Genomic DNA, 23,213 nt, shown 5'->3' on the forward strand with positions numbered 1-23,213 from the left:
AGGCCTGTTTACTAACATTTTGAAATGTTATGGATACTTTTTGAATATGGTTGTTCTTGACAACCTGAAAGTTTTCCAGACTTAACAACACGTAATGCATGCAAACTGGGTTCCAAGTATAGCACTTCAATCATTAATGATGGGTAATAATGGAATACCTCATTACTATGTCATCCCCAGAGAAGAAAAATCCATAAATTTGAATCACTTAGTAAACAGGTTTATTGGTAGATAATCATTTTATTTATGAATATGAAATAACCTCTTTCCTACTCCACTTTCCTAAAGGTTTTAAAATCATTACAGACTGATACTCACAAGTAGAAATAAATAACTAGACACTCAACTTGCAAGATGTAAATGTAATAATGATTTATGAACATTTAATAACACAATTGCCCAGTCCAGCAAGTATGTTTTCAATCAAGAAATGAATATGAAAAAATAACAGACCAGAAAACACTCAACAAATTATGAACACTGTCAAACATGATCATCTTTTTCTTTTCACAGGAAATCACATCAAGCATTCATTTAAAAAGTTAAACATGTTTATACATGGTGGGATCTGCCTTGAAAACTAGGTGAAATATTGCATTTCAGAACATGAAATATGCATGTATTGTGTTACCCCCAGTTCTGTTTAGAGATAAAACATTTAAATAAACACTGAAAGGTAAAGTAAATAACCTCATGCAAACATGGAAAGATCCAATAGGTGATCCTCGTCTGAGCATACACCTACATCTTTGGGAAACTGACCAGAAGAATCTAATCTTAATAATAAACAACTTTACTCTTATATAAAATAATAATCACTGCTATTTCTCCAAAGACATTCAATCAAGGAGTGGGAGTAGCAGCACAACATACTAATTTCTTTCCAGTTCTGTTACCTTATGAACAAACTGAGAAACCTCCTTCCAAAAACGAAATTGTAGATAAACTTTTGTAAGCATATAAGGACTTTAATAAGGAAAATATTGGGGAAAATCTTCCTCATATGTCTATAAATCTCTATATGTATACCATAATTTCAAAACCTGGGTCTGTGCTAGGGACTAACTTCATTTTCTCAAAATAAGTTTTATTTTCAACTACAAAGGCACTCATGGACACTCTTTTGGCTCAATAATTTTTAGTAAATGTTGAAATGATTTGTTCAGTTTTTCCAAATCCGGCCCCACCCTGAGACAACTACTAAAAGGAATAAAAATGACCCCTTAAATTAATTCCTGACAAGTTTGGTTGGAATTAAATGTAATTTCAAATAAACTGTAAGACAAGTCCCATTTGATTTCTAAACCCCTATATATTAATTCCTCTATTGACCAACATTGGCCACCACATGTGACGAACTACTTTATTTTCAAACAATATAGCACAGTACAAGCATGGTTGACCCTAATTAGGCCAGGCTATTTTGGCCTTATGGCAGGGGAGGGAGGTTTCTGAGGCCCGCGTGAGATGTCGTCCATCGACCGAACGATCAAGACTAATATTAGCAGGGACGATGCCTGCATTGTATAATCTACAAAATCGTAGGCCCTACATGTATATAAATTTTTTCTTCTTAAAGAAATCATTTTATTAAAAAAAATTATGCTAATTTATGCGTGAAATCAGAGTTGCTGCCTCCAAATCACAACATATCACTCCAAATACATTAATTTTTGTTCACGATACTCTTTATAGTATTCTTAGCAAATGTGCTTTAAAAAAAAATCATGGTATCAACTAAACACATTGTGCATTGAAAGTACGCATGAAATCACATTTATGAGAAACTTAATTGCATGCCTGGACGTAGTAAATATGGTCTGAAACGATGTGCAAGATTAAAACTAGAAAAAGTGTGTTGTGTCCATAGGAAACAGATGCCCCCACTTAATGTGGTTATATAGTAAGCATTTATTAGTTTTTTGGTCTGAAAAAGAGATGTTGATTTCATTCTCGATCCTGCATTTTTTTTAAACTGAATCAAATTCAGATGCACATTTATGTATTACAAAACCAATAAATCAACTAGTGACATACCAACAAATTAAAATCCATCAAACATTTCTGAAGTTATATGGAGGGGAAACACATTTTTGACTAATTTGCATATAATGAAGTGTGACCTTTGACCTGCAGACTCGAAATTCGAATTTGACACCTACCTTTACACCCAAAATCATTAAAACCCGTGCAATATTTTTCAAGTTATCGCACGGAAACCAATTTGCATAAAAATTTATGAGTTGTGACCTTTGACTTGTGACCTGTGGACTCCGAATTCAAATTTGACCTGTCTTTTATTGTGATCTACCTACACACCAAAAATTATTAGAATCTGTCAAATATTGAACAAGTTATCGCTCAGAAACCAATTTGGGGATGAAGAGACAGACAGGTGCAACGCTTAATGCCCTCTCTAGACTTTGTCTGCAGGGGCTGGTGGGAAACAGCCCCACCCCACCCCACTCCCCCAGGCCTAGTTAGGGTTAACTTTGTTCTATAATTCCTAGATGTGAAGAAAAATTGTGAAAAATACCTTTACTACTTGTAAAGGGGTCTTTATTAATAGCTACTTGCTGGCCAGGATGCCATTGTTAAAAAACTAAGTCCCCCCCCAAAAAAAATAAAAAATAAAAAATAAAAAATAAAAAATAAAAAAATAAAAAAAATAAAAAAAATAATAATAAGTCAAAATGAAAGAATGTGTTTCCATAAAGAAGACAAACATGAAAACAGATGACGGGGGGTGCAAAATGGGGAGCATAGCTCACTTGCCTCTGGTGCAGGAGACCCTTTACATTAGTTTACTGCAAAATACATCATGGTAAAAAACTGGTTTATGTTAATGTAGCTAAGAGTAAGAAACTTATACACTGTAGAACACACTAGGAATCCCCACTCCAAATAGAGCTTGATAATGTGACAAATGAAACACAGCTAGATACCAGAGTACAGTAATACATATATGAATGATTGGAAATTGATTATGGAAATTAATTATGGTGATACAGTAAGGAATATCCCAGAACATCCAAATAATTTCTCCAAAACAATTGCTCATAATGCAAGCAAGAAATATCTATAACAGTGATTAACATTTATGGCAGGAGGTAATCAGGACAATGAGGTAAAATTACATGTGTTATAAAATCCATTTCTTTCTCTTCTAAGGTTAATAGCATGTCATCGCTTTTTGCATAGGTAAACTGAACCAAAAATAACCAAAATGTTTCATTCTTAAATGAACCTTAATCAATATAATTTATATTGACTCCATTTACATGGTTCTTAAATAATAAAATGGTAAATAGTACAGAACAATTTTATCATATATATTTATAGTTGGAAATAATTCTCAACACTTGGATTATTAATGTCTTTGATCATGGTAAAAGATTTATATACTGTATTATCAATACCCATATAATAGTTCAAGCATTAAGATGATATTTCCTACTAGTGGAATATAATGCGACAGAAGATGTGTAAATGTATGAGATAGGTCTTTTGACAAAAACAGGTCTCCTAGCAATACTAACACTATGCTAGTGACATACGGTCGTCCCCGCCTCACTAGCAGCCTTAGGCTAGCTAGGTTCCCACTGCCAATCTATGAACTTGATGGAGACTGATCAAACTATACTATTTTTGGCCTGGTTGGGTTTGCTTAGCAAGAGCAATCATCTCATATCTCACATTAAAGAAATTAAAGAATAAAAAAAGTAGAGAAGACTGGGACATCCAGTATTGGTGCAGAGAGGATACAGGGAGAATCTATAATTGTACATGACCCAACACCTCAAAATTAAAAGCAAGTCACAAATGCACCACAGGAGAAATCCTTTTACAGAAATCCTTTTACAGAAATCCTTTATTCCCCTTGTATTTTAGATAATTTCTAATAAAGTCTTTAACTTGCGTCCAAGTACGCTTGTGAAGAACTGCCTTTTTGTTAAGACATTGCTGAATCACACCTTTACCTGGAAGTCTGTTTTGGAAAATCTCACGGTGAAAGGTTTCATGGACAGCAGCTTTTTCGTCAGGAGTCCAGGGTCGCTTGATCTGATTCCTCTTACCGGTACTCAACTTTTCAGGTACTGCTTTCACTCTCTTGGGGCCTGCTAAAAAAAAATGAACAAAATAAAGGTATGGTAAGTTCATTTTAAAATTAACAAAGGAATGCCATCAAATCTTTCAAAAGGTTAGAATTAGTCAATTCTAATTACATTCTGTGCCTGGAACATAAAAGATTGATTGTATTTTTTTTACAGGGCACATACATGTATGTAGCAGATTTAAATCACAAGTTATTATTTTGGTCTTTTGATTGTCCCTTTTATACTCAATAGGGTTTATCATTTAAAAAGCACTTTGATCTTATAACACCCCTCTGTCATTCATAATCTCAAAAAGCATATCGGTATTGCCATTTCTTTCAGCATTCATCAATTTCCTCTTCTTTTTACCTCTCTTCTGTAATTTGCGTCTTGTCTTCTGTAGGTCCTGTGTGTACTCGATGACCTTTTCCTCAGCTGATGTTGTAGGGGAACAACCTAAAAATAAGAATAAATGTTGAATAAACAGTAAAATTAAAAAATACAGTAAACATCTTGTCAATATTGGGTGAAAATTATCAAAGTTATTGCATTTTGAATTTTTGTATTATTTTGTGAAACAGTGATATGCGTAATGTAACATTGGCTCACTAATACAGCCTGTTTTATGCATATCACTGTTTCATGTAACAATTAAAAGTTTCAAGATGCTCTAACTTTGTCACTTTTCATCTGATTTTAATGAAATTTTCACTGTTTTGCTTGTTTAATTGTGCTGTACTTATTCAAATCACTATGATACCAGTGTGGACTCTGATAACTCATTATGCAACCATGGGTTCCCTATGTACAACATTGTACTTGGAGGGCAAATTTGCTGCTTTTTGCAGCAAATTGTAAAGGTTATACGTTTTACTGCAATTGTTCGGGAATTTCTGAACAGCAAAATTTTCCTATAATATGAGGATTCCAGTAATGTTATGTTCTCTCAAAAGAAATTGCTTTGTAATTGTAAAAATATTCTATTATCTTAACATGTGGATTTGATCTGATAGGTTGTAACTAACTGATCCATGTTAAATCAAACTGTTCATATTTAAGCATACCTTTTCATGCCCATCTAGGTTATTTTGTAAGCTTTCCACTCAATTATCTTGGACCAAGTGATATAGTGATATTACGGCACAAGACTAAATCCATAACACAGAAAAAGTTTAACTGTATGTAAGCTGGGCAAGCAAAGCGGTCCAATTACCATACAGGACAATGGCAAGGCAGTATGTTGTGCCTGGAGATTATTATTTCTTTTTCATTACTGTTCATGCTGCTTATAATCCAATACAATATTCTTACTGAAATGTAATATTGTGATGCAACAGGGGATGGTCCCCATTCTAATTGAGCAGACTGACGTCTTATACTTTCAGATGACACACATTTCATATACATGCTACAGGGGATGGTCCCCAGTCTGATTCAGGAGACCAATGTGTAAAGGTATCAGGTGACACATAATATTTATGTACATGCAACAGAGGACAGTCTCCAGTCTGATTGAGCAGATTAATGATGGGGCAAAGGTATCAAAAAATATCAATGTATATATGCGAAAAGGGACCGTCCCACTCTGACTGAGCAAAAATAAGTATCAGGTAACACACATTCCATGTACATGCAACTACATGAGACAGTCCCTAGTCTAGTTGTAAATAGTATAATAAAAATTAAATATTATTATTATTATTAGTTGTGCAGATTTATGTCTTTTTTTAAGCTATCCGATGTCACAATTTTGTTTACAGTAAACTCTGCCTAAGCCGAATAATCACCTAAGTCAAAGCAATTTTTTAGATCAGATTATACAAGACATGTGTTATTTACCTCTCTCATAAGTCAAATTTCTCCTCAGTCAAACAGATTTCTGTGGTCCCAAGAGATTTGACTAAGGCAGAGTTACCTGTACATGCAAAAGGGAACTGTCCCCAGTCTGATTGAGGTGCCGGATAACACATTCTTCATATTTGTGCAACAGGGGACAGTCCCAAGTGGATGTCCATGGAACAGATATGACCATCATGTAACATACTTTTCACATATAAGTGTACATGCAACAGGGAACGGTCCCCAGTGTAATTGAACAGATTGATGTGATATGCTATCCGATAACGACATATTTTATGTAGGTCTTCATGCAACAGGGGACGGTCCCCAGTCTGATAAAGAGGAGTGTGTGTAAAGGTATACACCCTATCCATACTGTATGTACCGTCACAAGCAACAGGGGACTTCCCCAGCCAGATTGTACACTGTTGCGTATCAAAGTACAAAAGTTGATGTTTATTTATTTGATTTTTTACACATTTCTGAATATTTTTTTCTTCCAACAAACGCCACCTTCATCATTCATAACCTCAAAAAGCATACTGCCATTTCTTTCAGCATTCATCAATTTCCTCTTCTTTTTACCTCTCTTCTGTAATTTGCGTCTTGTCTTCTGTAGGTCCTGTGTGTACTCGATGACCTTTTCCTCAGATGATGTTGTAGGGGAACAACCTAAAATATAAGAATAAATGTTGAATAGACAGTAAAATTAAAAAATACAGTAAAAATCTTGTCAATAATTGTTTTATGCATATCACTGTTTCATGTTACAATTAAAAGTTTCAAGATGCTCTAACTTTGTCATTATTCATCTGATTTTGAAGATTTTTTTTAGTTTTACTTGTTTAATTGTTCTCTATGTACTCAAGTCAATTTCATATATATATATATATATATATATATTTTTTTTTTTATATATAGAAACCTGTATAGTATCTGTAAAATCTCTTCTGAAAAGCACCCCTAAAAAGGGATCAAAGGTCCTCATTTTGGTATTTTGCAACCTATTTTAACAGTTCCTAAACTATTGGGAATCCAATTTCCTACCCTTTTTGCGGATCTGTCCTTCTCATCAGCTCTTAATTTGACAACCTTTTTTCTTAATTTTGCTGTTTTTGATACCCTAAATGCGAAACCCGGGTTACGCCCCTAATGATGAAAAAGTACCTTTTATCTGTTGTTGTGTTCGTGCTTGCTATTAATATAGGTCTCAATGAGACATAACCCCCCCCCCCCCTTTCGTACACAGGCCAACAGAGAAATGAATTATTCTTTCTACTAGCAGGAATGAGTCCAGCCAGCCTATATGGACATTAATGCACTGTGATCTAATAATGAGTTAATGCCACACGAATCAACATTAAGTACACACCTCACAAACGTAACTATCCACTATCCTATTCAACTTGCACCATCATGTAATATTTGGAACCATAGCACTCATAAACATTTAATATTTGTATAATATATAAGGGCACTAAAGAATATAGCATATGTGTGAAGATCAGAATAGGAATGAACATGTTTCCCCCTCTTTGCAATGCAACCATTTCTCAAGAAAAGATTTTAAACAATTAAGCTTTAGATTTTTACAACAGCATTTTGAATGTCTACTGAATTTTTGTTATGCTTAACAGTGCTTCTTTGTTGAGTTATTTATGGAATCTAAATTTTTCAGAATCTTGAACTGTTTCAAATTAACTCTCCATCCTCTTGTACTGTTGAAGACATTCAGATCCCTCAAATAATAATAATAATAATGTCAACTTGTAAAGAACACATATCCATTATAAAAGACTGCTCAAGGCGCTCTTGTAATATATCTACATAATTATACAATATTAATAACTACAACATAAACAAATGGTGCTTAAGTTTCTTCTTAAATATTTCAATTGATGATGATTGTCTCATTTCTAATGGTAAAGTTTACCATAATTTGCGTGCAACGTTAGCAAAAGCCAGCTGTCCCCCATTTGTTATTGGTTTTGGGTGTACATAACACAAACTGAACTTACCACTGACATCCGCAATATTCTCATTGTCATCATTTGGCTCAAGAGGGTCTTCCAAAATTACCTCTGTAAGGGTGATGATGATGCATGAAAAAGACCAACAAAAAGATGGATGAAATAAATATTGATGCCTCACACATTCAGTTATCTGTTCCAAAAAGTAAGTTTTAAAAATGCAACAATTTTTTGTGAAGTCAATCAACTTGATATGCATCGTCATATTGCACTAAAAATTACAACAAAAACGTTTTTTAAAAAGCATGATGGAATTTTGCATGGTTCCTCCCACTTGAAAAGAAAATCAATCTTTAAATCTAAAATTTACCAATTAGAAATAATCAAAGTGGCACAGCATGGGGGAATTAGGACAATGCATTGTGGGGGTATGCTTTTGAACATAACAGTGGTGTTCCCTGGTAATGCACTGTATTTTATAATCCCACAAGCTACATCACTGAATAATCATTCCATTTGACCAAGAAGTTAGAAAATCAATTTTGGGGCATGTAATTATCCTTGTGGCTAATGCAAAGTTAATTAGAATTTGGACTTTATCAACAGAAGCTTCTTCTCTTTCGTTTTCTTTCACTTTTTTTTTTGGGGGGGGGGGGGGCTGGAAAGAGATATAGAGAGCTATGGCTCAATTATGCAATAAATGAGTCTTTCATCGAGTATGTTTCATCTTCTGTTCCCATTATTATGTGGAAAGGCATATACATATGAACGGCAAACTGTAAATTTTTGCTTTTGCACCTTGGAAGAGAAAAACAAATGTGTTCACCCATGCATAAAGTTTCTTTATGTGTTCACCTACAAGGTGAAAAGAGCATTAATTTCCTTTAATTTGACGTACAATATATTGAGTTTTATGAAAGTCTACTATGACAAAACTGAACTTTAAAAAGTGTTTATTGTTGTTGAGTGTACATTGTATATATATATATATATTTTTTTTTTTATGTATGTGCTGCAATATAAATTTGCCAGAGATGTTTAATAATTCTGTTCAAGTATTTTATCAAATCTGTAGCATTCTAGATATAGTAATATTGCAAAAACATTTATAAAAAAGGATACAGTATAATGGCTTAGGAGGAAAACAGATTTGTCCCACCACACAGATATTGCTTAGAATTGTATTTGTCCTTTTATAGCTTCAAAGGCTTACTGAGAGAAGAAGTTTAATATGAAAGATGCCACTGTTTTGTGAAATAATCTAGTAGTTGTAGATCAACTTGAAGGTACAATATACATATAAACATACCTTCCCCTTTATCCAACTGGATGTCATCAAGTCCCTTTCCACTCAGACAACTTAGATCTCCACTGTCTAACTGCAGCAAAACCTTTGAAACCTTGGCCAGTTGTAAAGTCTCGTCTGGTAGACGATAGTATTCTCTGTGAACATGAATATCATGCCCCAAGAACTTTGCAAGGATGTCTTCCTCATTCCGTTCTAGATTCATCAGTTGAGAGACTGTTCCTATATGCTTCCGAAGTCTTGTTGATCTAAGAAACTCTGGTCTACTTGCTCCACAAAGATCAGCATGCTTGCGAAGAGTATCACATCCTCTGATGTGTCCATTGCTATGCAACATTGCAAAGACAAATTTGTTGTCATCCAAAACCCCAGCTTTCTCTCTGTTGTGATTGAGTAGATCCAAGCTATCCTTCATTACCTCAGTTAGCAACATAGGAACAGTGCGGCCCTTCTTCCCTACGATTTCTATGCGCCATAACATCTTGCACAGTTCTTGTTCCCACTTTGACAAGCCTTCCAACAGAGTTAGGCCCTCAGAACCTTTTCTGCATTTATGAAGGTCTTCTACTCTCATCTTAGAAACCTCCCCTGATCTCTTGCGGTTGAATACCAACAATAAAGTCAGGGTAACTTCAGACAGATGTTTCCAATGTTGCTGAATGTTCGATGGATCACTGAGTAGATTTTGTTTCCCATGTTTCATTTCTTTCTTCAGGAATGATGCCAGGGTCTGAATGTCAGTTGTTATTGGCAAGAATTGGGGGTTGTTCCTCTTGTTTTGCGTAAGTGTGCGTAGGGCATGGGACGAAACCTGCTCATGCCAGTTCATGTCCAGGAGCTTGGAGAAGTTATTGCATCTGTCCTCAAGGACCTTATCACCTGCCATTATACCTTCTGCTAGCAATATATTACAGACCTTCTTCATGGTATGTCCAAGTTTGAGTGCTAAACTTGGAGTGACATACAAATGCCTCTTCCCGTCAAACCCAGCTACTGTTCTTGTAGCCTCCACCACATCTCTGAACTTGCTCGGGTCAATTAAATCAGCCAAAGATGTAGTACTGTTCTTCGTTTTTCGTCTGTATTGTAATACCATTCTTCCAACCTCTCTCAATTTATTTCGGATGTGATTATACTGCTCACTATCATGTCCCAACTTGAGAGCAAACTTGTCAGCCAATTTCTTCATGAGAGGGTCATTCTTAATGAAGCTTCCAACACCTTCCTCATCATCTCTCAATCCAGCAAATATAGCACGAACTGCCTCGGAGCCCTCAAAAGGTAACATCATTTTACCAGCTTTGACACGATTTCTTCGCATGCGCTTCCTGACTGGTTCATCTGTCTTCTCATCAAACACACAACTATGCTTCCACAGGTCTCTTTTTGCAAAAAAGCCATAGCAGGTATTGCACGGTACATATTTATCACAGTCAGCATCTTTTTTGTTGGGTCGGTATACTGGTATCAGTACACCTTCCTTGTTTTTTAGCACCTCTGCATTGTGAAGGAAGTTGCCATAGTTTCGCATCTTTGTTAACAACTTGTTGTCTTGTGTTGCTAACCATTCAACAACTTGGGGTTCATTTTTATGTGCCTTAAACTCCCTTAAATGTCTTGGAAATTTCATAACATACCGTTGGCAAAATGGGCAATATGTCCCTTTGTTGTATTTTCTTCCATTTGTATTGTCTGTGCACATAACTGTTGGCTGCTCATCTACAGTAGATGGATCTTGCGTGTTTATCACAGTGACAGAATGCCCTGCATCTCTTGAATCTTGTGTAAGGTCAGGATCCTGTTTATCTCCATCTACTGGATCTGGTGCAAAGTCAGTATCATTGTCCCAATCGTCTGCTGAATCTGGTGCAAAGTCAGTACTATCACTGTCATCTTCATCTGCTGAATCTGGTGCAAAGTCAGAATCTTTATCATCATCATCTACTGGATCTGGGGCAAAGTCATCATTGTCATCATCTGCTGAATCTGGTGCAAAGTCATCATCATTGTCATCATCTGCTGGATCTGGTGCAACATCAGGAGTCTGTTTATCTTCATCTGCTGAATCTAGTGTACAGTCAGGGGTCTGTTTATCTCTATATCTTGAATTTGGTGCAACATCAGGATTCTGTTTATCTCTATCTCCTGAATCTGGTGCAACATCAGGATCCTGTTTATCTCTATCTCCTGAATCTGGTGCAACATCAGGATCCTGTTTATCTCTATCTCTTGAATCTGGTGCAACATCAGGATTCTGTTTATCTCTATCTCCTGAATCTGGTGCAACATCAGGATCCTGTTTATCTCTATCTCTTGAATCTGGTGCAACATCAGGATTCTGTTTATCTCTATCTCCTGAATCTGGTGTAACATCAGGATCCTGTTTATCTCTATCTCCTGAATCTGGTGCAACATCAGGATCCTGTTTATCTCTATCTCTTGAATCTGGTGCAACATCAGGATTCTGTTTATCTCTATCTCCTGAATCTGGTGTAACATCAGGATTCTGTTTATCTCTATCTCCTGAATCTGGTGCAACATCAGGATCCTGTTTATCTCTATCTCCTGAATCTGGTGCAACATCAGAATCCTGTTTACCACTATCTCCTGAATCTGGTGCAACATCAGGATTCTGTTTATCTCTATCTCCTGAATCTGGTGCAACATCAGGATTCTGTTTATCTCTATCTCCTGAATCTGGTGCAACATCAGGATCTTGTTTATCTCGATCTCCTGAATCTGGTGCAAATTCAGGATCAGTGTGAATAACATCCTCCAATGGTGTCAAAATGCCTGGTTCATCTTCATTTCTGCCTCTAGATGCTGCTGAACCACCCTGTTCATTCTCATCTCTGCATTTATATCCAGATTCTTTGATACATGCCTTCCCTTTGTCATTCTTACCATTACAGCATTCAATAATGGCTTCATTTATATGCTGTAATCTCTTGAAATTTGATAACCCTGAATTTAAGCCACCATCGTCTTCAGAATCCAGTACAGTTTCATAGTTCCCATCATCTTCATTCCTGGAATCTACACTCAATGCTATCTTGTTATATAGTTTTTCTTTTTTTCTCCATGAGAGACCTTTCGCAGCATAGTCGTATCGAATCTCTTCTCCTTGCTCAATATCACGTAGAGAGAATAAACACAAATGTAGTGTTCCAGAACAGCTAATGATCTTTCTCATCCTTGCATTGCAAGAGCGTTTTGATGGAGCACTATCATTCACAAGACGAGCTAAATGGTTGGTGTCAGATGCATCAATGCTGAAAAGAAAATAGGAAAAAAGAAAGAAAAAATACACACTTAATTCATTCCAAGAGGTACATGCAATGCACAAAACACTCAAATCACTTAAACCTTATCAAAGTATCTGTATATTGTAATTCAAATTCCAGCATTTTCATTTGCATGATTTTCTTGAAAAATAATGTAGTCAACTCTGCTGAGGTCAAACCAGTAGAATTCAGGAACAATGAACTGTATAGACTGTCAACTTGGAAGATTGGGGGCGATTGTTTGACTTAAACATCATAAGCGATCATTATTAGAGATATTATACATATCAGTATATATAATTCTTTGTCATTTACCACCGCCACTCCTACCCACTTGTGTTTCCATCGTGTACAATTATAATGTATTGTAAGTGTGGTTTCTAATATATTGATGTAATTTTTATATATTTTTGTCCATAGTGTTTTTTGCGTGGTTTCTTCTTATTCTTCTTATGTTTCACTTCATAGCGATTAGTCAGAGTGACCAATATCAATCTGTCGCTCTGTCGCTAAGACACACACACAAAAAAAAAAAGGAAATGGCTAATTTCCACAGATTTTTTTCCGCCTTTTGCTTCTATCAGCGGAAAAGAAAATCCAAAATCCGGGAAAAAGTAGAAACCCGTGAATACGCAAAAAATTGTCATGCCTGAAGCTTTCTACACAATTTGAACATAAGTTTGCCGCTTTTGTGTATTCATTAGCATAGTTACTGCAACTAGGGGACGATCCCCAGTCTAGCATACTCTTTGCAGCTTTTGTGTAATCTTTAGCATCATTACTGCAAAGGGGGACGATCCCCAGTCTAGGTACATTGTGCTCTAAGCTTTATACACAACTTAATTGAACATGAGTTTGCCACTTTTGTGTATTCACTAGCAAAGTTACTGCAAAAGGGAACAGTCCCCAGTCTAGGTACATTGTGCTCTAAGCTTTATACACAATTTGAACATGAGTTTGCCGCTTTTGTGTATTCACTAGCATATTACTGCAAAAGGGGATGGTCCCCAGTCAGGTTACAATGCACTTTAAGCGTTGAATAAAAATCATCAGAATAATTATTTACTTTTACATGTATTTCTACCAAGATTGATAACTTTCATGAAATATGAACAAATAATACAAATTGATTTATTAATTCTCATATTAAGTAGTGAAAACACAATTAAAGTCTACTGACCTAAAATGACCTTTCACCTTGAATTTGTGACCTGTAATTTGTGTCATATGATTGTGGTACTTGATAACCCTTGGGTTCGTTTCATGGAATTTGACACGGTACTTTAGAAATTATGCTAAAAATTCAAAATCTTGATGTTAATTCATGCAACAAGAAAGTTTAAGTTTGCAGACCTGAAATTACATTTGACCTTGACTTTGTCACCTAAAAACTAATCACATGTTTGGTGATACTTGCATGATTACCCTTATGTTCAAGTTTTATGGAACAGGAATGTATACTTTCAAAATGTTGATAAAAATTCAAAATCTTAACCTTTGGTAAGTTTTGATGTTGATGCCACAACATAGTCTAAGTTTGTTGACCTGAAATGACCTTGATTGACTTTAACTTTGCGACCTGAAATTCTACTCACATGATTGGGGATACTTCAAAATTCTTTAGTCTACATGTAAGTTTAATTGAATAAGGACTTATACTTTCAAAATTATATCAAAAATTCCAAAACTAACTTTGGGTAAAGTTTGTGATGTTGACACTGCCACCGCCGCCACCAGAAAAGCAACGAGCTACATGTATGTCTACTGCACAGAAGAATGGGGAATCTAGTGCATGCATGTATCAACTTTTGTGGTGACATGTGAATTACAGTATTAGAGCAATATATCTCTCAGAATAAATACAGAGCTCTTTCTATCATACAACAGCCATGAACACCAAAGAGATTAAATACATGTAGTTATCAACATTTGTATTTTTTTTTAAAAAGGATTAAAAAAAAACCTCATTTAGAGTGTCAGACTGGCCAAATTATTGTGCTTCTTTATGCCTCGGATAACAACTTCCAAAATTCTATGTATTCTATTATTCAATATATTGACAATAGCTACATCGATCATGGTCAGACAGCACAAGTATCAGTTGTCAGATTATTACATTCCGTTTATGTTCGTTTGTACTCTCATACCCAATAGGGGGTCAAAGAGTCAGTACAATTCTACAAATTCTACAATGAACTATGAAACTATAAGTATAAGGCAACAGAATATCTTTTGAATTTAAATGCTTACCATTACAAGACAGCAGGAAATGTAGGGAAAAGAAGATAGGTATTTGTAGAACAGGACACAATGAAAAAATTTACAAGTACAAATGACAAAATAATACAAAAAGAATGATGACAGTAAAGACAATTAAAAACATTAAAACTGCACAGAACAAATAAAAAACATCTACATGTGTATGAGATGCCTGGACAGAGATAGCAGAATGAGAGGGCTGTGGTAAAGGTGATGGAACAGAGGGTGCATGAGACAGACTAGGAGCTGAAACGAGTGATAATGAATGTTGATGAAGAGAAATTGATGATGGATGAGATGATAAAGAAGGGCAAGATGAATTGTCACATGTAGATGGTGGAGAAGACACAGGAGTTGGTGGAGGTGCTAGGGGGGTATCATCACTCTCAGTCTCATCACTCATATAGGTAGAGCTGTGGGGAACACAAAAAAAAGATGTAACCTAGATAACACCAAAATCTAGTTTCCTTGCTGCCCCCCCCCCCCCCGGCCCCCCATCAAAAATGTAGGAAGTATTAGGTAAATGTATTTTTAGTTATATACGTTTTTGGTCATTGTTTACCTCTTATCCTACGTACACTGCAAATATTGAAATTTAAAAAAATAATAGTTTATTTATTAAATGATACGCCAGTACATATTACACATGTCAGCTCCACTGAGGGGACGGTCCCTATGGTCAGGTTACATTGTGCTCTAAGCTTATACTATTTGAACATGAGTATGCTGCTTTTGTGTATTCACTAGCATATTACTACAAAAGGGGACGGTCCCCAGTCTGGTTATTGCACTTTAAGCTTATATATACACAATTTTAACATGAGTTTGCCGCTTTTGTGTATTCATGCACTAGCATAGTTACTTTACTGCAAATGGGGACGGTCGATCCCCAGTCAGGTTATTGCACTTTAAGCTACACTATTGCCCTTCAAGCTTACACAATTTGAACATGAGTTTGGCGCTTTTGTGTATTCACTAGCATAGTTACTGCAAAAGGGGACGGTCCCCAGTCCATCTTTGCTGCATTGTGAGCTAAGCTTATTTGAACATGAGATTGCCGCTTTTGTGTATTCACTAGCATAGTTACTGCAAAAGGGGACGGTCCCCAGTCAGGTTACATTAATTGCACTCTTTAACTTATACACAATTTGAACATGAGTTTGCCGCTTTTGTGTATTCACTAGCATAGTTACTGCAAAAGGGGACGGTCCCCAGTCCATCTTTGCTGCGACCTAAGCTTATTTGAACATGAGTTTGCCACTTTTGTGTATTCACTAGCATAGTTACTGCAAAAGGGGACGGTCCCCATTCAGGTTACATTAATTGCACTCTTTAACTTATACACAATTTGAACATAAGTTGGCCGCTTTTGTGTATTCACTAGCTACTGCAAAAGGGGACGGTCCCCAGTCCATCTTTGCTGCATTGTGATCGAAGCTTATTTGAACATGAGTTTGCCGCTTTTGTGTATTCACTAGCATATAGTTACTGCAAAAGGGGACGGCCGGTCCCCAGTCAGGTTACATATAATAGCATTCTTTAACTTATACACAATTTGAACATGAGTTTGCCGCTTTTGTGTATTCACTAGCATAGTTACTGCAAAAGGGGACGGTCCCCAGTCGATCTTCGCTGCATTGTGACCTATAAGCTTATTTGAACATGAGTTTGCCACTTTTGTGTATTCACTAGCATAGTTACTGCAAAAGGGGACGGTCCCCAGTCAGGTTACATTAATTGCACTCTTTAACTTATACACAATTTGAACATGAGTTTGGACGCATTTTTGTATTCAGCATAGTTACTGCAAAAGGGGACGGTCCCCATTCAGGTACATTAATAGCACTCTTTAACTTATACACAATTTGAACATGGGTTTGCAGCTTTTGTGTATTCACTAGCATAGTTACTGCAAAAGGGGACGGTCCCCAGTCCATCCTTGCTGCATTAGTAATCTAAGCTTATTTGAACATGAGTTTGCCACTTTTGTGTATTGATTAGCATATTTATTGCAAAAGGGGACGGTCTCCAGTCTGGCTTCATTTCCCTCTAGGCTTTACACACAACTTGCATCCTGTGCATGTTGCTTTTTTCTTTAATTTTAGTATGATCATGATCATGAGTTGGAGGTCATCCATGCAACATTACAGTGTATCTCTACAAAGTAATTTAGGTCTAAATATCTCTAGCTCTTTTTCTCTCCCATGCATCTATTGGTCATTTATTTATTTATTTATACATTTTGTTGCTACATGTAATTTCTTTGCTTGTCATCAGGAATAATCTTACTTTCTTTAGTATTCTGCTCTCTGTTTAAGAGAATAATTTCACACTTGGTGTTCCGACAGACTGTCAACAATTACAATGGTATTTAAGGCAAATCACAAATCCCTCTTTATTTGTTGAGTGATTCTGATTTTCTTTTCTTTTGTAGACCTTACTACATGTCTGTGTGGTCAAATTGATATCGGATCGGAACAATCCTGATTTGCTAAAATGATTGATGGTTTGATACTTGGCCCCAAGTTCTAGGATGACATACTGCTTTCCAAATTGAATCATTTCATATCATTATCGATATATATCTTTTAACACAACAAAAAACTCCCCCTTACCAAAAAAGCATAAATTTTTAACAAAATTTGTTGAGCAAAAACAATTAAAATTATTACTGGTTAAGGCAAAAATGTCACTTTTCAAAAGTCACAATAGTCAATTTAATTTTTTTTTTTTTTTTTGGGGGGGGGGGGGGTGTCTGTGAAACCAAACTTTGGCGAAGTTGCTTTCTTCCATTGTTTGACCGCGTCACGCCTACATGTATCCCCGACACTTATTTTATCACGGTTGGCTGACACCATTTTTTGGGGGAAAAAAGTAATGTTCAGCTTTCTTTAATCTACACAATCTATTCAGTTTATGGAAAGAATTGGCATCAACCAACACGAGTCAGCATATCACATGTGAAAATACCGGGTAGTCGTTTTTCGAGCATTATTTAAATAGTACATTTTTAGCATTTCATGCTTCATACAGTACATGCAGTTAAAAACGTGCTCACTCAACCATGATAAACATCAACAGCGCTTACATGTAAACAACACCAAAAAGGGCTTGTTTATACAAAATTAATCTAGTTTGAACTGGGGGGGGGGGTACTTTTGTGTTGTGTTGTTTTTTATCAACAAACACATTCCATAGTTATACTATTACATGCAATTATTGTATTATAACCCGTCGATAAGTACACTGAATAGTAAACAATTTTGGAATGCAAGTATGTTTTATATACAGTGCATCCCAGAAAAAACGAAACCGAGAAGTATCGATGTTCTATCATAACTTAATCACAACTATAATTAATGAATGATACATATTTGGAAAGCTTAGAGTCTCCTCTTTCATGTGATGCTACTCAGATAATGCATATTTCACGTGTGAGTGATTAAAAGCAATTTGAAGGAAGGAAACCAAAAAGACATTTGGCGGGCGGTATCTGAGTTTCTGCCCTTTCATATGACACCTCAATCAGGAAAAATGAGCGAGGAATGACAAAGTTCTGTTTGTTTAAAGTAGTGCTTGCATTTCCATAATTTTATTAAACAAATTCGTTTTCACTGGCTGCCTGCCGTATCAATAAACGAAATTAACAAAAGACTTAACTCCGCTTCGTTGACAATCAGCCGTAGACGAGAGTCTTTATGCATGGCTGATTGTCAACGAAACGGAGTTAAGTCTTTTGTCAAATCTGCTTTTTGCTACGGCAGGCACCCAGTGAAAACGAATTCGTTTGTTAAAATTATGAAAATGAAAGGGCTACTTTAAACAAACAGAACTTTGTTATTCCTGGCTCATTTTTCTTGATTGAGGTATCATATGAACGGAGCAGACAATGAAGTTTTCTAAAAATTTTACAAGCACTTTGATGACCATCCATAAGGGCCATTCCGGAAATACTGTGAGAGTGTAGTTTCGAAAGAAGGGTTTTTGCTATGTTACATGGACAAGAACATTTTGTAACAGATATTATTCTTACCACATTGTTTTACCCTCATGCTGGAAGAAAAATTGGTAGCTGTGGTGACTTGTATATTCCCTCCTCCCAGCTTCTTGCTCACTTATAGTCTCTCCCTTGTACTCCAGTAGAAATGCACCTTTCGGGAAGTCTTTAACAGCAAATAATCCATGTCCTGAATAGGGCAGCAACATTTAATATTGCAAGAAATTAAACAGAAGTGAGGTAATAATGTACCTATAAGATTCTTACATTCTAAAATTAAAAAAAGAAGGTTGTGGGGAAAAATTTAAAATTTAAATTTAATTTAAAGGTTAATTTATGTAGCATCATGTTACACTTTAAATCAAAATCTATTCATTCAACCCAAGATTTTGATTTTCCCAAAGTTAGGAAATGCAATGTATGGAAATGCTTTCTCACCATGGTAGTAATAATCCCCACATTTAGCTAAATATTAATATACAGACAATTCCCCTTTTCAGCTCCAAATTTACATACTGTCATGGGAACACTAATACAAATACTTTTGGGGTTTACTCTGTCTGAATTGGTTTGAACCAAGATCTAATGTACAATATAAATGTACATGTAGAGTCTAGGTGGAAAGACAACACTGATGATGCCTCATCGCAGTAGCCTGAACTATAGAAACTGAAGAATGGTAAATTTGGAAGAAGAAAAAATAGAAAGCAAAGTATCTATCCATGAAGAATAATTAATAATATATCAAGAGAATATGACACAGGAAAATGGTGTTCTTCATTTCTAAGTATAGTATTGACCGAAAATCTATAAATACATACCAACTTCAGAGTTGAGAAACTTTGGTTCAAATCCTTCTGGGTCTTCATATTTGTTCCCCAGGTACTTCTCATAATTTCCTGGTGTACACTTTCTTCCTTTTGATCTTGTAACTCTTCCTGCCATTACTGAAAAAAAGCAAAAGGTACAGTCAAGCACAGTATTTCATTTATCTACCACATTTATAACACACGGACATTTTAAAACATTCTAAAAAATTTCATCTAGATTTTGGGGACTTTTTTGTGAAAATATTTCAAAAACGTTTTTCTTGGACGTTAAAAAGAAACCTTTTTTTCTTCATTATGTCCATCGTCCAACGTCTATATCAACAAGACTGCACAGTTAAAAAAATGCCACCACCATAGAGCAAATTTACAAACAAAAACAGAAGCAATTTTTCAAATACATGTTTGACCCTTTGATCTTAGTTCTCAGGTTCCTAAAATCTTATTAGTTCATTGGCTCTGCGAGATTCATACATGTCCTGAGTTTGATGGTTAATCTATCCTTCTGTTCTAAGTCTTTAAGTCTTTATGAAAAGCTTTTCTATGAACCCCCCCCCCCTACAACAAAAGAATTGGAGATCATAAAGGTACAAAATCATTAATATTCACAATGTTTCAGTTTCTGACCAAACCACCCCAGAATCACCTCTGAGGTGAAGAAAGATTGATATTTCTCAACTAGATTGTAGGCTTACACAACGTGTATAATGAGCTACTCTAAATCTCATTTTTATCCCCCCCCCCCCCGTTTATCAAAAAATAATCAGTTCCTGTTATAAAGCAAAGAAATTTTACCTACTCCTTCAGGATTCTTGTTGGTATAAGAGGTCTACAATCATTGTTATAACGTCATTCAAGGCTAGTATGTCCTCCTTGTATCCCACGATGATAATTAAGAGTGCTTGCATTAATGATTCAACCTGAATTTCAAAAGTTTCCTGATCCTCAACAGGTTCCAAATCCAGTTGTTGATCCTGTTGATTGAAAAGCAAAGAACAGAACAAAATAATGAAAATTTCTAGTATTAGTCAACTATGCTATTGAAATTATTCATAAGAAAAAATAAATGTCATTGACAAAATAAATAGGACCAACACTCTCTCAAAAGTAGTGTTTGTTTTATTACATCCTACAATCTACTCTCTGAATGCTATATGGTAAATTGTTCAAGTCTGGAGTAGGTCTACTCTTTTTGAGATGTCTTAGCAATCTACAAATGTGTATATGGACTGACCAACAATCCAAAAAATCATATGTACTGTAGCTGCTCATCATGGTAAAGAAGATGAAAGAATATTCAGATTAATATAATAATAATAATAATAATAATAATAATAATAATAATAATACATATGATTTATAAGGCGCCAAATCCACTTGATAGTCAAATGCTCAAGGCGCAGCTTGTGCAAAAGATGAAATACATACATGATACATTTATAAAAAGTGCGATAGGAAAGGTACAGACATGAAAGGTTAGGGTAATCAATTATAAAGCTAAATTAAACAGATATTTCTTAAGATTGTTTTTTAACACTTCAGCAGAACTGCTATTCTTAATCCATTGAGGGAGAGTATTCCATAATGAAGGTCCAGCATGAGCGAAGGTTCGCTCCCCCACTTTGTTTTAACCCTAGGAGTAACAAGTAAGCCAGAGTTTTGAGAACGTAGCTGTCTAGAAGGAAAGTAATGCTTAATCAAGCCGATGTTATACTGCAGAGCAGAGCCATGTATACAGTGAAATAATAGCAAAATAGCAAAATATGTTGATGATCAGACATGAGATACTGTATATATACACATGAAGGACCAATTGCAGTACAACGATTTTTGCCCCCCCCCCCCCCCAATTAAGATTGCACTACAACCATGTAAAATATGCATTTTAATGCTCTAAAATGCAATGTTTAAGCAATCAAAGTTCTCTTATTCAGTAGTTAGGCTCCCTCAAAGAGACTACAGTTAATGCAAAGTTTGTCAGTTTTGAGAATTTCTCTCAAAAAGGACAAGTTTTAAGACTGAAGAGTTGTTTTCGTGCAAAAGGCATGGGCCCCATCACGGAAATTTGCTCTTACGTCATTCATAACATTGCCCTGCCTGGTCTCTGACCTCCCACGCCATCCGATGCTACCATCAGTGAATACATGTAATCTTGTCCAATACCAATAATGAAAGATAATGATGGGAAACAATTTATAACGTGGTCGAATAAAGCATTATTAGTTTTCTTTCTTTTTATTCTTAATGACAAATTCAAGAGCTTACACTCGATGGTGTTCCCCCCCCCCCCCCCAAAAAAAAAAAGAAGAAAAAAGCTGGGACCCTTCCGATGCGCCTGTATGTATACTGTATGCTGGAAGGGATTTACTGGGGAAAATGTCTGTTCACATCAGTTTGTCACGTTCTGCATCCTCACAATTTTTAAGTAAATGAATTTTTGGGATATCTTGCAATAGCAGTCTACTTATACTTGATTATAAAGAGTTAAATGATGGAATTATTCTCACAGAGATTTCTATTAGTAAATAATAACATTGTGGTGTCAAATTCCAAATTTTAGCAAAAACTGACATAAAATAGTTATCCAACTGTCAAAATATAACCTAGATCTACATGTAGTGAATCCACTTTTGGACTTTTGTCTGCAAAATACTACCACCCAGATACTAGAAGAGGAATTAAAAAAAAAAACCTAGCTTTTGAGTAAAGTTACATCTAGAATAATTGACTTCAGAATTCACATCTCTTTTGTAAATATTTACCTCTATCTCCAATAAATAACATACATGTAGTCTAGATCTAGATCTAGTGAATGAGAAAAGATTAAGGTCCAAAACCAACTTTTCCAAAAGATTTACATCCAACTTTCAAAAGTAAAACATATCGACACATTTGTTATTGGATTTGAACATTTTATCCCTAACGTTACGGCTAGGTTGAAAAATAGTGGACACTACAATAGTCATACCCATGAAAGGGGCCAATGGCAATGCAATAAGCCAATAGGCATTAACAATTTGTGTCTTTTTCAAAAAGTAAAACTGACCAGCTTAAAATCGATTTAGATCTAGGCCTAAAGAAAAAATATTGCTCAGAGCTGTCCTTCAAGTTTTAAAACTTTGCATAGACCTAGAATCTAGAAAACAATTTTTTTTGTCAATGACCAAATCCCTATTTTGGCGCACTTTGTCTTTGGCTCTCACTAGGGGTTGATTCTGAAAATAAATCTCTAATCTTTGGTGTTAAGATAAAATCAGTATTCTGAAAATTGTCTTACCTAGACTAGATCTAGACTCCTAGATCTAGATCTAGAGTCTATTCTAATTTGTTTTGGATTTCTGATGCAAACATATTGTGCCTATCTAGGCCTACACAAGTAGGTCTAGGTCTATAGGCCCTATAAGAATAATTAGGCCTAAATCTAGATCTATATCCTCTAGACTCTAGAGTCTATAGACTCTATCACAACAAATATGCAACGAAACGACAAATCTAGATCTAGACTCTAGACCTAGATTCTAGATCTAATGGGGAAAAAAGCATGAGAAAAGAGGAACTATCTTGAAGCAGAGCTTGTTTAAGCGCAAGGAGGATATATCTCTTTGGTTGAAGTGTTAGTTCCTCAGCTGTTTTA

The 23,213-nt window shown here is 35.5% G+C and overlaps 1 protein-coding gene across 3 annotated transcripts; it reads right to left on the reverse strand.

The window, feature by feature from the left end:
- Positions 1-357: 357 nt before the first annotated feature.
- Positions 358-20,880, reverse strand: LOC115927509. Of its 3 annotated transcripts, none has more exons than XM_030993526.1 (8): positions 20,379-20,880; positions 19,574-19,699; positions 18,789-18,942; positions 9,216-12,484; positions 7,955-8,017; positions 6,522-6,608; positions 4,467-4,553; positions 358-4,121 (listed from the first exon to the last, which is right to left on the reverse strand). In XM_030993526.1, the coding sequence occupies exons 2-8, from the start codon at positions 19,695-19,697 to the stop codon at positions 3,859-3,861; spliced, it is 4,047 nt and encodes a 1,348-aa protein (XP_030849386.1). In that variant the 5' UTR covers positions 19,698-19,699; positions 20,379-20,880; the 3' UTR covers positions 358-3,858. The 3 variants fall into 3 exon arrangements, with proteins under 3 accessions (XP_030849386.1, XP_030849387.1, XP_030849385.1); XM_030993527.1 differs by having other exon boundaries at positions 358-4,118; positions 20,375-20,880; XM_030993525.1 differs by having other exon boundaries at positions 20,375-20,880.
- Between the last annotated feature and the right edge of the window lie 2,333 nt (positions 20,881-23,213).

This window comes from Strongylocentrotus purpuratus, unplaced genomic scaffold (assembly GCF_000002235.5).
Source record: "Strongylocentrotus purpuratus isolate Spur 01 unplaced genomic scaffold, Spur_5.0 spur5_scaffold_20, whole genome shotgun sequence".
In the NCBI taxonomy this organism is placed as follows: Eukaryota; Metazoa; Echinodermata; class Echinoidea; order Camarodonta; family Strongylocentrotidae; genus Strongylocentrotus; species Strongylocentrotus purpuratus.

Coding starts and splice junctions, on each gene's coding strand:
- LOC115927509 (XM_030993526.1), bottom strand. CDS start 19,697: ATGGCAGGAAGAGTTACAAGATCAAAAGGAAGAAAGTGTACACCAGGA. Junction 18,943..19,573: donor GTTTCTCAACTCTGAAGTTG/GTATGTATTTAT, acceptor TGCCCTATTCAG/GACATGGATTATTTGCTGTT. Junction 12,485..18,788: donor CATGAGGGTAAAACAATGTG/GTAAGAATAATA, acceptor TTTTCTTTTCAG/CATTGATGCATCTGACACCA.